This window comes from Dromiciops gliroides, chromosome 4 (assembly GCF_019393635.1).
Source record: "Dromiciops gliroides isolate mDroGli1 chromosome 4, mDroGli1.pri, whole genome shotgun sequence".
Classification (NCBI taxonomy): domain Eukaryota; kingdom Metazoa; phylum Chordata; class Mammalia; order Microbiotheria; family Microbiotheriidae; genus Dromiciops; species Dromiciops gliroides.
In genome coordinates this window covers 201414960-201429207 of record NC_057864.1, presented here as the reverse complement: position 1 = coordinate 201429207, position 14248 = coordinate 201414960, and the positions used below count along the sequence as shown (strand labels likewise).

The 14248-nt window shown below is 43.3% G+C and overlaps 1 protein-coding gene across 1 annotated transcript in view; it reads right to left on the bottom strand.

The window, feature by feature from the left end:
* The window catches only part of SDK2 (sidekick cell adhesion molecule 2), a 462515-nt gene that overhangs the window by 139713 nt on the left and 308554 nt on the right, over nt 1–14248 (bottom strand). Inside the window, exons 6-8 of the mRNA XM_043963496.1 lie at nt 4288–4399; nt 2868–3058; nt 2593–2676 (exon numbers count right to left, since the gene is read on the bottom strand). Of these exons, the coding sequence (XP_043819431.1) occupies nt 2593–2676; nt 2868–3058; nt 4288–4399 (387 nt within the window). The remainder of the gene's footprint in view (nt 1–2592; nt 2677–2867; nt 3059–4287; nt 4400–14248) is intronic.

Below are 14248 nucleotides of genomic sequence, written 5' to 3'. Positions count from 1 at the left end.
AGATTCTCTGGGCCTGCTCTTCTCTACAGCTCAGTTCCCAACTGCCAGGGCTAATTCCCTTGAATTAGTTTGCTCTCTTCTCTGTTGCCAAGGGCCATGTTCCTTGAAGCTTCTTTTTGCCCTAAGATTCTTCCTTCTCCTTGCTGTATGTGATTTTTCCAGAATGAGCAGCTCTGTTTCAATATCTCACGGTTGATTGAGGGGAAGGAAAGGGAAAGGGGGTGGGGGAAGAAATCCGCTTTGTCCACTAGCAGGGGTTCAGGAGTCACACTCCACCAAGCTACTCTGTGCTATAACTATCACTCAGGGTTGGCAAGCTGTCTTTTAAAGGGCCACCAGGAGCATAACCAATAAATATTCAACTCTAATTACACCAGGAATTCCAGCCCTTCCCACTTCATAAAGGAATAGCAGGATGTAGACTCTCCTTTGTACTTCATTGAACATATTAATGTCTTCCTATTTCTGCCCCTTCTGGGATTTCATCAAATGGGCCAGCCTGGGATGGAAAGAGGGGCCAACTTCCTTCCCCTACATCACACACACACCTCACTTGAATGTTTGCAAATTGGTTTTATTCACATCATCTCATTTGGCCCTTTATAAATTCTAGAAGTTTCCCCTTTTATAGATGAGGAAACTGAGCGGGGGGGGGGGTGTCCAAGAGATTCAGTGACTTGTCTATGGTCACAATCTAGTTAATGCCAGGAGTGGTTTTGAACAAGGTTTTTTCATGAAGATTCCTTTCCATTATACCATACTACCTCCTCCTCTGGGGCCTTTGAGGAAGGAAAGAGGAAAGGAAGGAAAGAAGTAAAGAAGGAAGGAAAAGAAGGAAGGAAGGAAGGAGGGGAGGGAAGGAGGGAAGGAAGAAAGAAAGAAGTAAGTAAGTAAAGGAAACTATTTTTTAAGCTCTTACTATGCATCAATCACTATGCTTAACACTTTACAAATATCAATTTATTTGATTCTCACAAAAACTTATTTTATCCTCCATTTTATAGCTGAGGCAGAGGTTAAAGGCCTTGCCTAGGGTCACACAGCTAGGAAATGTCTGAGACCAGGTTTGAACTCATGTCTTCCTGATTCCAGACACAGCACTCTAAAGACTGAACTGCCTAGAAATATTTTTATCTTTAAGGTACTTTTGGGATGATGCTTTATTCTATTTTGGAGACAATGCAAAACCTGAGAGGATGTGATAATGGCTTTTATTCCCAATGTTGATAGCCAATGATTATACAGGAATATGAGTAGAACATCAAGTGCCTACCAGTAATCAGGCAGGTATGTGAGAATTTGAATCTTGTAAGTTTGGAATTGAGTTGTCACAGAATCCTTATTTCTGTTGTTGTTGTTGTTCAGTCATTTTTCAGTGGTATCTGACTTTTCATGACCCCATTTGGGATTTTCTTGGCAAAGATACTGGAGTGGTTTTCCATTTCCTTTAGGAGTATCTGAGGCCAGATTTGAATTCACAAAGTTGAATGTTCCTGATTTCAGGTCTGTCACTGTATCCACTGCACCACCTACCTGCCCCATCCTTATTTCTAAAGTCTAACTACCCTAAAAGACCTTTGGTGGTCCAAGTCTATTCCTATACAATGTGGTACTGAACTATTTTTTTTCCTCTTCTCCCACCCTCCCCATCCCCAACAATTCACTCTCAGCTCTCTCCTTTCCCTCCCTAAACCTTTCCTGATGGGGATTTGTAGTGCCTCTCCATATCTTCATCTCTCACCTGCCCATCATTCCACTGGGGAAAAGCTGGCCCAGCTCTTTATTTAATACCATAATATTGTCTATGACGGACTCTGTGACTTACCACTGTGCCTTCTGTATGGTCTTATAAAGCTCATCTGCCTTCGGATTGTCTTTTTTTAAGTGAGGCAACTGGGGTTAAGTGACTTGCCCAGGGTCACACAGCTAGTAAGTGTTAAGTGTCTGAGGCCAGATTTGAACTCAGGTCCTCCTGACTCCAGGGCCGGTGCTCTATCCACTGCGCCACCTAGCTGCCCCAGATTGTCTTTTGATTTAGCTATATCTAAGGCAGGAAAGGAGATCTGGGAACCAAAACAGGATGAGAATTCATCATTAACTTGGGGAAGACAGAAGAGCTGGGAAAGTGGAGAATGCTGTCTGGTGACTGAATAAAATGGCTAAGAACCCAAGTGCTGCTTTATGAGGTATATCTCAGCATAGACACACCTAAGGCCTTAACACTGCTGGTGCTTTCCCTTCTCGACTAGTGTAGCTCTGATATTATGGTAATTTGGCGTTGTCAGCGACTCTGAAATTATGGGCAATTTGGCTGTCAGTGGCCTCAAAATTACGGTAATTTTGGCTCATTTGTAACCCTGAAGTTACCATAACTTGGATTGATTTATAGCCCTGAAATTACGGTAATTTGGCTTCTTTGTTTTCCTAGGTGCCTGCTGACGGCCAGATTGATTTCTTTCCTAGTAATATGTCCACTTCAGGGGGACCTGGGAGCAGCAGACACAATTCAGCAACGGAAGCTGTGCCCATGACGGGGAGTGGGGAGGGGTATGGTATTCTTCCTCTTCTTCCCAATGAACTCATGTCTGTTACCTTTGGCTTGACAAGGTATGTCCACCACCTTCTCCATCTCTGCTGTGATGTGTCTCTCTGGCTCCTTAATAAACTGGGGCGGCTCTGGGAGGAGAAGGAAGAGGACAGCATTGGACTGGAGGCCTGGCTCCTATTGGGTAGGTCACTCAGTAGGAACCCCTGATGGATGGGAAGTCCCCCTCCCCCACCTCCCCACCATACTTCTGTGGAGTATTTCTTCCCTCCTTCTCCCCTCCCACTCCCATCCCCACCCAGTCTCCATGCTTCGTGCTCACCCAGCACAGAAAGGACAGCACCCCGGACCACGGAAGGGACACTGCTGCTGCGCAGGACGGCCTCACACTCGTAGTAGCCGGTGTTGCTGCCTTTGGGATTCAAGATGGTGAGCCGTCGGTTGTGGTCACTGACCCCCCCTGACACCGGCACCCCATCCTTCTTCCAAATGATGTGCAGCTTGATCAGGGGCCTGGCAGGAGGCAAAGAAAGTAGAGAGGCTCATTTGCATAAATCTGCATTGGTTATGCAGTAATTTGTACTTGAGAGAATTGGACTTTTAAAATTCAGTTAAGCACCTTAAAAGTTGTCTCCTGATATTTCCCTTTTCTATTTTCCCTCTCTATTCCCCATACTCTCCAAATATAACCCACTGAATATGGAGAAGGGAAGGGAGGGGAATCAAGAGGGAGACAGGAAAGGTGTGAGAAACATGGATAAATATGAAAAACACACCCAAAGTGAGACAACATGGAAGCAGAAAAAGAGATATAGGAGCTTATAGACACATGTACAGATAATGAAACATACATACATGACCAACAGTTCCCCACCCCCAATGTCTTCCCTCATATTTTCTTTTGGTGTTGATATGGTATTTGACAGACATTATCTTATTTGAGCCTCACCACAGTCCTGGGAGATAGGATCACAGAAAATCTCATTAAAGGTCTTCTTATTCCGTATCCTCATCTTACAGATGAAGAAACTGAGGCCTGAAGGAGGTGATTTTCCCAGGGTCATACGTTAAATGGCAGAGTTTAGGATTCAAACCTGGGTTCTCTGATTTCAAATCCAATGCTCTTTTCATTAAATCGTGAAATATTTCTATTTTTATTCTCTTGATGAAGAAAACAAGGCTCAGAGAGGTTAAATGACTGAGTTATGGTCACATAGCTAGTAAGTTTCAGAGCCAAAAACTGAAATTGAATCTCCTGGATGCAAATCCAGTGTTCCTTCCATAAAATGCCCTTCTTCCCCATCCTGTCTGCATAGGTCTCTCAGACTCTGGTTTTCCATAAACTTTGTTCAAGTCCCTTCTTGGCTATTCAGAGACATGCAGTTATTTATTCATGTGTGTGTGTGTGTGTGTGTGTGTGTGTGTGTGTGTGTGTGTGTGTGTGAGCCAATTGGAGTTAAGGGACTTGCCCAGGGTCACACAGTAAGTGTCAAAGTGGCTGACACCAGATTTGAACTCAGTTCCTCCTGACTTCAGGGCCTGTACTATATCCACTGCACCACCTAGCTTCCCTGACATGCAGTTAAAATAGATTAATAGAGGCATAGAAAAGAGGCATCAATTAGAGTCAGACCAGGAATGTCCAGTAGAACATTGGAGTCAATCATGATGAAGAACAGAGGAAATGCAGAAGGTCAGTGATTAAGTTTGGAGAGGAGGGAACAGGGGAGATGGCTACTGACCTGGCATTGGCCACACATTCCATGGTTACCTCTGAAGTCCCAGCCACCACACTGGTATTCTTGGGAGGGATGATGATGGTCGGAGCAATTGGGTCTGCAGGGCCACCTACATCTGGGAAGAAGGCAAAAGGTAGTCCAAGAAACAGACCAGAAATTGCATATATCCCTTAGCCTAGTCTTTGGGAGCTGAGATTACAGAGGCCTAGGAACCATCACTATCCCCATCACCATCATCAGTGACATTTATATAGCACCTTAATGTTTGCAAAGTTCTTTAAATACATTTCCTTACTTAATCCTTTCAACAATCCTGTGAGACGACAACTCTTATTATCACCATTTTACAGATGAGAAAACTTAAGCTCAGAAGTTAAATGACTTGCCCAGGGTCATGACTGAGGAAGGATTCCAACTGAGGTCTTCCTAAGTCCAGTGATCTACCTACTATTCTCCCAGAGGAATAGGCATTTGAGAACAATGTTCCAATGGCCGTGAAGGCGGGTGAAGCAAGTGCTTGCCAGTCATCCTGACTTTTGTCTTGCCACTGGACTTTGATGACTCTGGAAGAGAGAATGAGGCTGATGACTTTGTTAAATTCTGCCTCTCTTTAATTCAATTCAGGTGCAAGTCAAGCCATCACCCCCATGATGGCAATGCTCCTCTTCGAAAACGAAGGATGAACAAAACATCCACTCTGCTTACTTCTTTTTTTTTTAGTGAGGCAATGGGGGTTAAATGACTTGCCCAGGGTCACACAGCTAGTAAGTGTTAAGTGTCTGAGGCCGGATTTGAACTCAGGTACTCCTGACTCCAGGGCCGGTGCTCTATCCACTGCGCCATCTAGCTGCCCCTCTGCTGCTTTTTTTTTTTTTTTTTTTTTGCGGGGCAATGGGGGTTAAATGACTTGCCCAGGGTCACACAGCTAGTAAGTGTCAAGGGTCTGAGGCTGGATTTGAATTCAGGTCCTCCTGAATCCAGGGTCGGTGCTCTATCCACTGTGCCACCTAGCTGCCCCCCCCTCCCCCACTTACTTCTTAATATGAGAGTGTGGTGGGATCATTCCTGGGGGAACAAAGGGGATATTCATCAAAAAGGTATTAGGAAGTGGAAGGCCTTAAACTAGGGCAGTTAAAGCCATGGATCCCCATTCTTCAGCTACTGAATGAGATAACACTTACAGTATTTTATACTTGCACACTTTAAAGCATTATATAAATGTTAGTTTTTATTGTTTTTTGTTATTGTTACTCAACCCTTCCAGACAATGAGTACCATACTCAAATCTCTGTAATCTTTCAGATTTGATATTACTTAGAGCACACCAATTCTTTCTCTCCCTCCCTCCCTTAACTTTCCCCCCCCTACTGCCCCTCTCTCTCTCCCCCCATTATGGGCTTGTACTTGGCACTGAGAAAGCATGTGGTGAGAGTCAGTGTGTATGTGTACATTGTAATCTTGCAAGAGAGATTCTGGAGCCGGGGAGGCACAGTACAATAGCAGGGCTGATGTTTAGTCCAGGGGCCTCCTCCCAGGTGGTGTCACTGTATAGAGTGTGGTATAACAAATACCACACTCTATACAGTGTGGTATTTGGCATTTGGCTCACTCCAGTGTTATAACTTGTGTTGTACCAGAACTGAGGATGTAAGAAATGAGGAAGTCTACGGCAAACCCATCCCTGCGCTGCTTTATCTTAATTGTACCAACTGAGCTCATTCCCCATTTCCCATCCTTGGAAAATGGTGACCAGACACCAGCCCATGGGCGCCTGGAGGGAACAGCAGTGGTTGGAGCCACTGGGACCGGCATGGGTAACAAGGGCAGGGGCTGCTGCCGTCCCTCTCTGCACAGCTCCCCAATGTCTATAACAATGCATTACATGGAATAGATTTGAGGGTCACATTGCTAGTAAGGGTCAGAGTTAGGATGTGAATCCAGCTTTTCTGAATTAAAATCCAGCCTAGCAGCATAGATATTGAACTAGAAGGGAGCTCAGAACCCAACCTCTCTATTTTATAGATCTGGAAACTGAGGCCGAGGGAGGTTAAACAACCTGTTTGATGTTAAGTTATTAAGTGTTAGAGGTGAGATTTGGACCATCATAGCAGTTTAATCCATACTGACTGAAAGAATGGATGAGATCATCTCCCCCACCCCTTCTCTATCTACATGCAGGATTGGATTGCTCCCCCCACCCCTCCAGAGGATAAGTCCCAGTCCCTGAGCACTGAATTTAGAGGAATAGCAGTGGCCTGGTATTCCAGACAGATGTTTGTCCTGCTTTGAAGAGGTCATCAGGCCCCATGTTTTGGCCTTCCTGGAAAACTCAAGAACAGGAATAAAATGTAAAAAATGGAATAAAATGACAGGAGAATAGAAAGGAAGAATATAAACCAAAATAATTACAACAATATAAAAGCCTCATGTAAGGGCTGTAAAAAGGGAACAGACTGAAAGCTGAATCCATAAAAGGGTTCTCTAAGTTGTATATTACTTACAGAGATATGTTAGGGCCTAACCTGGAGCGGCTAATAGAACAAGGGAGTAAACAGAACCAAGAAGATAGCTAGCTCAGACATTATTAAAAAATACAATTGCTATAGGAGGACTCAGGGGCCATAATGTTTGTTTTTACAGAGCCGTGGATACCTTTCCGCAAGAATGATGAGGGCAACACACTCCCAAGGCCTAGAAAGTCTCCCGTGTGGGGCTGTGGGCTACGTGGAGGGAACAGCAAGTGGTCGGAGCCACTGGGACACACCATCCTTTGGGGTCAATGAATGAGCCTCCTGGAATGCACCCAGAGAGTTGGGGTGGGGAGGTGGAAATCAAACATTAAAAACAATTTTTTCCTGGGTTTGGGACAGAGGGGAATGGGGCATCATGGGGACTGGCAAGGACTGAGCAGCACTCTGTACAGTCCTGTTCTTGGCATTGAGGGGAAAATAAAGTGTCGTTTCCCCCATTGGAAGGAGAATTCCTTGCGAGGAAGGACTGGCTTGCTTTTCTTTTGGTAGCCCCAGTGCTTAGTCAGTCAGGGCCAACAAACATTTATTAGGCACTTACTATATGGCAAGCAATGTGCTAAACACTGGGAATACAAAGTAAGGGAAAAACAGTTCCTATCCTCAAGAAGCTCAGGGTTTAAAGGGGGAAAACATGCAAACAGTTATGTCCAAACATGATATACACAGGATAAACCAGAAGTGATCCCAGAGGGGAGTCACTAGATTAAGGGGGAAAGGCTTCTTGTATAAAGTGGGATTCTTTTAGCTAAGATTTTAAGGAAGGCAGAGAAACTAGGAGGAGAAGAAAAGTAAACACTAAATATAGAAACTAATTTTCAGTAGGAAAGGCACTAATAACTGTAGGGGGGAGGCACAAATCAGAATAATTAGGAGGGGGCACTGGAGCTAGGCTTGGAAGGAAAATAGAAATTTTAAAAGGTAGAAATGAGGATATACATTTCAGACAAGGGGCACAGCCTGGACAAAAGCATGGCAATGGGAGATGGAATTTCATGTACAGGGATCAGTGTGGGTGGAATATTGGGCAGAGAGCAGTGTTACACTGAGTCCCACAAAAGGCAGGCTGCAGTTACATGGTAAAGGGTTTCAGGGACAAACAGGAGTTTGTATTTCTCCTGGAGACAAGGGAACTTCCTAAGCTGGGGAGTGATGAGTACTTTTGAACTTCACAACAACCATGTTGTTAGTATTATTAGAATTATTTTGCATTAATTTTACAAATAAGGAAACAAGCTCAAAGTAGCTTAATTATTTTCCATTAAAAGTACTTCTCAAGGGGCAGCTAGGTGGCGCAGTGGATAGAGCACCGGCCCTGGAGTCAGGAGTACCTGAGTTCAAATCCGGCCTCAGACACTTAACACTTACTAGCTGTGTGACCCTGGGAAAGTCACTTAACCCCAATTGCCTCACTAAAAAAAAAAAAAAAAGTACTTGTCAAGTCATGTGATGCTAATGTCAAAGGTGGGATTTGAACCCATTGATGCTTTTCCTTTACGCTATAATGACTGGATTTTTATAGGACAGCTGAGGAAGAAAAGACTAATACATATAGTTTTGGGCAAGATTTCGGAGGGTCTTAAATGCCAGCATAAAATGTTTAGATTTTATTCTATAGCACATGGTGGGGAGGGGAGGAGTATTGAAAGTTTATACAGTTATCCCTTCCATATCATGATTTTTTCCATAGTGACCATGAAATATTGCAGGCCAGCAATGACACAGAAAAAGTTTAGAAACTCAGAAATGCATAAAATATATGTATAGCACTTTATAATATCAACATAGTTTATTTTTTAATACCATAATACTTCAGACTTCTTATCTGGTACAAAGGGAGGGTCAAAAATTTTTACACGGATTTTTCTAGATCACAAAGGCGTTGCACTCCTGCAGTATGGAAGAGATAACTGTACATAAGCAGAGAAGGGGTTAGGGTTAGGGTTAGAGTTAGGAAGAGGGGAGGCGAAGTAACATGATGAAATGGGTTTTGAGACCAGGAATCTGGCAGTGAGACTGGAGAGCAAAGAGACTGATGGGGGGGAAACCAATTAGGTTTTTTTTGCAATAGTCTAGGCAGAAAATAATGAAGGCCTGGGCTGGGGTGTTATGGAATGCCAAGGAAAGGATGGAAATGAGAGGCATCATGCAAGGAAGAATCATCGGGTTTGTTGGCAGTCTCTGACGTTTCCCTTTCTCAGCAAATCTGAGCAGCTTTTCACTTAACTGGTACCACTGAGATAAACAGGAGGGTCAGAGGGGGAGGTCATTTGTAGAGAAAGATGATGAATTCTCTTTTAGCCATTCTGAACTTGATGCAATAGTGGGAACCATCAAAGCAAATGTGTCTGTCTGGCTGATGGTTAGAGATTCGAGACTACAGATTCGAGATGCAGACATAGATTTGAGAGTTATTCATGTAGACGTGATGGTCAAACCCACAAGAGCAGGTGAGACTGAAGAAGGAAAGAGGATTTATAGGAAAAAAAAAGCAGAAGGTCAAGATTTGAGTTTTGGGAGCACAGTCACATTTAGGGGGTGAGAGGAAAAAGCAGAACCAGTAAAGGAGAAAACAAATAGCAGCTGAAGAGGAAAATTAGGATAAAGGCAGAAGAACATTTAAAGAAGGGGGGTGGTCAAACAAGCATTGAATGCAGAGAAGTCAAGGAGAATGAAGACTAAAAAAAAAAAATTAGGAGGTCCCTGGTAACCTTGGAGAGAGTAGTGTTGTCTTAGACAAACTGAGACCAGGGAAAGACCTTAGCTTAAAAAAAAACCAAGGTCTCCCGCTGTATCCTGTGCCATTGCCAATCATCCTGACCTATATGTCCTGCCACTGGATCCGATTGACTCTGGAGTAGAGTGGAGTTGATGACTTTGCCCAGCTTTGCTTCACTTGAATCCAATTCACTTGTAAGTCAAGACACCACCCTCCTGATGTCTTTGGTCCTCTTTGAGAACAAAGGACAAATAACAACAACAATCTGTGAGGTGTACAAGCTAGACTGCAGGAAGGTGGACTGTGAGGAAGTGAAGGTGGTGATTATAGGTTATTGTTGAGAAAAAGAAGAGAAATAGGGGATAGGGAATGGCATCTGGGTGGCACAGTGGCTAGAGTGCTGGACCTGGTGTCAGGAAGTTCAAATCTGGCCTCAAACACTTCCTATGTGTGTGACCCTGGACAAGTCATTTAACCTTTATTTGCCTCAGTTTCCCCATCTGTAAAATAAGCCGGAGAAAGAAATGGCAAACCATGCCAATATCTTTGCCAAGAAAACCCCAAATGGGGCTATGAAGAGTCAGACATGACTGAACAAGAACAGGTGATAAGGAGCCCAAGGGGTCAAGGATCATTTTTTTAAAATAGAAGAAGGGAGGATATTCATATGTTCTTTAATCTATCCTCTACACAGCTGCCAAAGTGTTTGTGTATGCATATGAATATGTATATAGATTATTATTATTATTGTTATTATTTTGCAGGACAAAGGGGGTTAAGTGACTTGCCCAGGGTCACACAGCTAGTAAGTGTCAAGTGTTTGAGGCTGGATTTGAACTCAGCTCCTCCTGAATCCAGGGCCGGTGCTTTATCCACTGCGCCACCTAGCTGCCCCCTGTATATATATTATTAAGTGATATTATTAAAACCCAGGTCTGATGGTACCACTATCCTGCTCAATAAACTTTAGTGACTCCCCATTACCTCTCGAATTAAATATAAAATTCTCTGGCTTTTTTTTTTTTGGTGAGGCAATTGGGGTTAAGTGACTTGCCCAGGGTCACACAGCTAGTAAGTGTCAAGTGTCTGAGGCCGAATTTGAACTCAGGTCCTCCTGAATCCAGGGCTGGTACTCTATCCACTGCACCACCTAGCTGCCCCAATCCTCTGGCATTTAAGCCAACCTGGCTCCAAACTACCTTCCTACTTTTGTTATTCATTACTCGTTTTTGCTCCCTCTTCAAGCAACCAGACAAACTGGCCTTCCTATAGTTGTTTACATGGAACATTCCATTTTGCATCCCAGGGCCTTTGCAGAGGCTCTCCCCCCACTACCCAATTCCCATCCTCTCATCCCTGGAATGAGCTCCTTCTGTACCCTTAGCTCTCTTACTTTCCTTCAAAGCTCAGCTCACACAGAATCTCCTGGTTAAATAAAGCCTTCCTCTAGCTGCTTCTGCCTCCTCCCCAAGCTTAACATCTCATCTTTGCCTTGTATTTGTGTGTATGTTGTATGCTTCTTTAGAAGGTAAGCTCCTTGAGGACAGGAGCTTATGTCTTTGTAACTCTGGTGCCTAGTACAGGGTATCATGGGTGCTTAATAAATGCTTACTGCTGATAGGCTAAAGGAAGAAAGCCAATGGAAAGGGAGAGCTTGAATATGGACTCCTCATGAGTATAGTGAGTATCCCTGCCTGTCAAGCTGGACACTGGGGTTTGAATCCCTGATGGGGAGATAAAGGAAATTTTTCAATGATTCTGAAAAAACATGAAAGGACTTACACAAAATAATGAAGAGTGAAATGAGCAGAACCAAGAGAACATTGTATACAGTGACAGCAATATTGTTTGAGGAATGACTTTGAACGAATAACTTTATTTTGACTGTTATAAATACCCTAATTAACTATAAAGGACATATGAAGAAAGAGGCTATCTGCATCCAGAGAAAGAACTGATAAATAGAAATATGTATAGAATAATTTTACATATATATATATATACACATACATATGTATGTATGTGTGTATTATACATAACATATACACACACACACACAAACTCCTATTTGTGTCTAATGGTAGCCATGGTGGTGGGGGGGGGTTGGAAGAAAAAAAAAAGAAATTTACATGATAATTTTATTGTATATTGAAAGGAACAGCAAATTGTGCATCGTAGATTCGCAGTTTCATGTGCAATCATCTTCTTTATTGTATTATGTTATGGAAATGTTTGTTTTATTCCACAAATTAAAAATAAAATTTAATAATGAGGGAATAAAAGGGATCTAGAGATAACATATCTGACTAAATGTGATTAGAACATGTTTCCCTGCAATGGGGATAGGCTGTTCTGAATAATTTCTCTCTTCCACTTAGTTTACCTCATGACCAAAATGAATGCATTTTTGAGACGTTTGGCCCAAGGGTAAGGACACAGTTCGATTTTGGACAATAACTTTTCTCTGAGTAAAACCAACTGACCTTCTGAGGTCAGTTTGAGGACTCAACCGGTGTGAATCTATTCAATTTGATAAACACCTTTGAAATGCTGACCATGTGCAAGGTGCTGTGTTAACTGCTAGGGTTACAAACAAAATGAGTTTAAAAGCAGAAGGAAAAAAAACCCACCCCACTACAGATTCATTAGTCTAAATATTGAAATCCTTTTCAGGCTTATTTCTCATTATTTCCTCCCATGCATGCTGCATTTCAGGCACACTAGAAGACTGGCTCCCCCTCAATCTCTTCCTGCTCCTCTCTGAGCTCTCTACATTCTTGAAGGCTGGAGCACACTCTCTCCTCATCTCAGTCTACTGAAATCCTTCAAGGCTCAGTTCAGATGTCACCTCTTCCCTAAAGCCTTCCTTGATCTCCCTGGCTAAACGTATTTAACTGAAATCTCCACTCTCTCTCTTTTCAAATTATTTTAGATCACTTTGTAGTCTCTCCTTTGTCCCTATTATGTATGCAACTACCTTAATATTATACACTTTATTTGGTCAAATAGCGCCCATGGTTCTCTTGTCCTTCTTTGCCCCCAGGACCCTCAGAAATACTCCCCCCAGGGGCAGCTAGGTGGTGCAGTGGATAGAGCACCGGCCCTGGAGTCAGGAGTACCTGGGTTCAAATCTGGCCTCAGACACTTAACACTTACTAGCTGTGTGACCCTGAGCAAGTCACTTAACCCCAATTGCCTCACTAAAAAAAAAAAAAAAAAAAAGAAATACTCCCCCCAGGTTCAAAGGAATCTGTGGGTTTGCATCTATTCAAAAAGATGTTCAATTCAACAAATGTTTATTGAACTGAATACCCACTGCACTCTTTAAAAGCCCATATGGGACAGGAACAGAATGTGGTGGCATAAGGAAACCAGAGAGGAGAAAAAGCAGAGATGCTATAGTATGCTACAGGAGTCTTTAACCTGGCTTCTGTGAAATTGTTTTTTAAAAATCTTTTGATAACTGTATATAATTGGTTCCCTTTGCAATTCTATGTAATTGATTTTATGCATTTATACACATTATTCTAAGAAGAGAGTCAGAGGCTTCACCAGACTGTGAGAGGGGTCCATGATTCAAAAATGGTTGTAGCGGAAAGAGCACTTGGCATTAGGAAATCTAGGTTGGAACCTTGATTCAGATAGTTATTGGCTATGTGGCTGTGGACAAGTGATTTCATTTCTTTCAGCCTCAGTTTCCTCATGTGTAAAATGTAAGAACACACTAACTTCTTCCCCACAAGATTGTTCTGAGGAAAGTACTCTGTGAACCTTCAAGTACTAAATGCGAGTAATTATCATTAACCTGTCAAGCACAAAACTCTCAATGTGGGCAAAGACAGAGTGACTTTGAGCATGTGACGGTAGCTCACCCAGATCATCCTTGGCTCCTCTAGCTCGAAACTCATTTGGGATTTCATCGAAGCCTTCCAGTCTTTGGCAGAAAAGAGTTAGAAGGCTGGGGAGTGTGTCATGATAACCCAGGCCCTGCCAGCAGGAATGACATGGGCAAAAGTGTCCAAATAAATTTCTCCCGCAGTTGGGATTGTGAAGTCAGCACAAGCTGGAGCCTTGGCGATTTACTGCAAATTAAAGTTGGCCCTGAGCCAACCAGAACTGGCTGGGGGTGGGGCAGGGGAGGTGATGGGTCTGAATTCTAAGCCATTGATAAGTCCACACAGGGTGGGAGTAAGCATGTCAGACCTGAAGAAACCTAGAGTTTCTGTGATGACAGGAAATCTGGGGCCACTGAGTTATGCATATGAGTAATTTGCATATATTCTTATCATTATCCAGCAGAAGCACAGTTGGACACACTCTACTCAATGAAATAGACAAAATCCCAGGATAACAGGCCTTTCCAGGAACTGGTGACTGTGCATTCTTTGCCATGGGAGAAGGTTAGAGTTGGGATGGAGGGTGGACTGGCCAGGATGGGCCACCACAGTTGCTCTGGATGGAGAGGAAAACTGAGCAAAGGGACTGGAGACGGGGAGTGGAAGAGGAAGGGGAGGAGGTAGAGATAGAGCAGGAGAGAGGGAGATGGTGAGGAGACAGACAGAGTTGGTAGTGGGAAAAGCGACGCTTGCTCCTTGTAAATTGGCAGGCAGTCTGGAGGATTTCTTGTCAGTGACAGGAACAGGGTTTTGAAGTGTAGTCATTCGTGGGAGGAGAAATTAGCTAAAAAAAAATAGCGGCTGATTCTGCTCTCAATCCA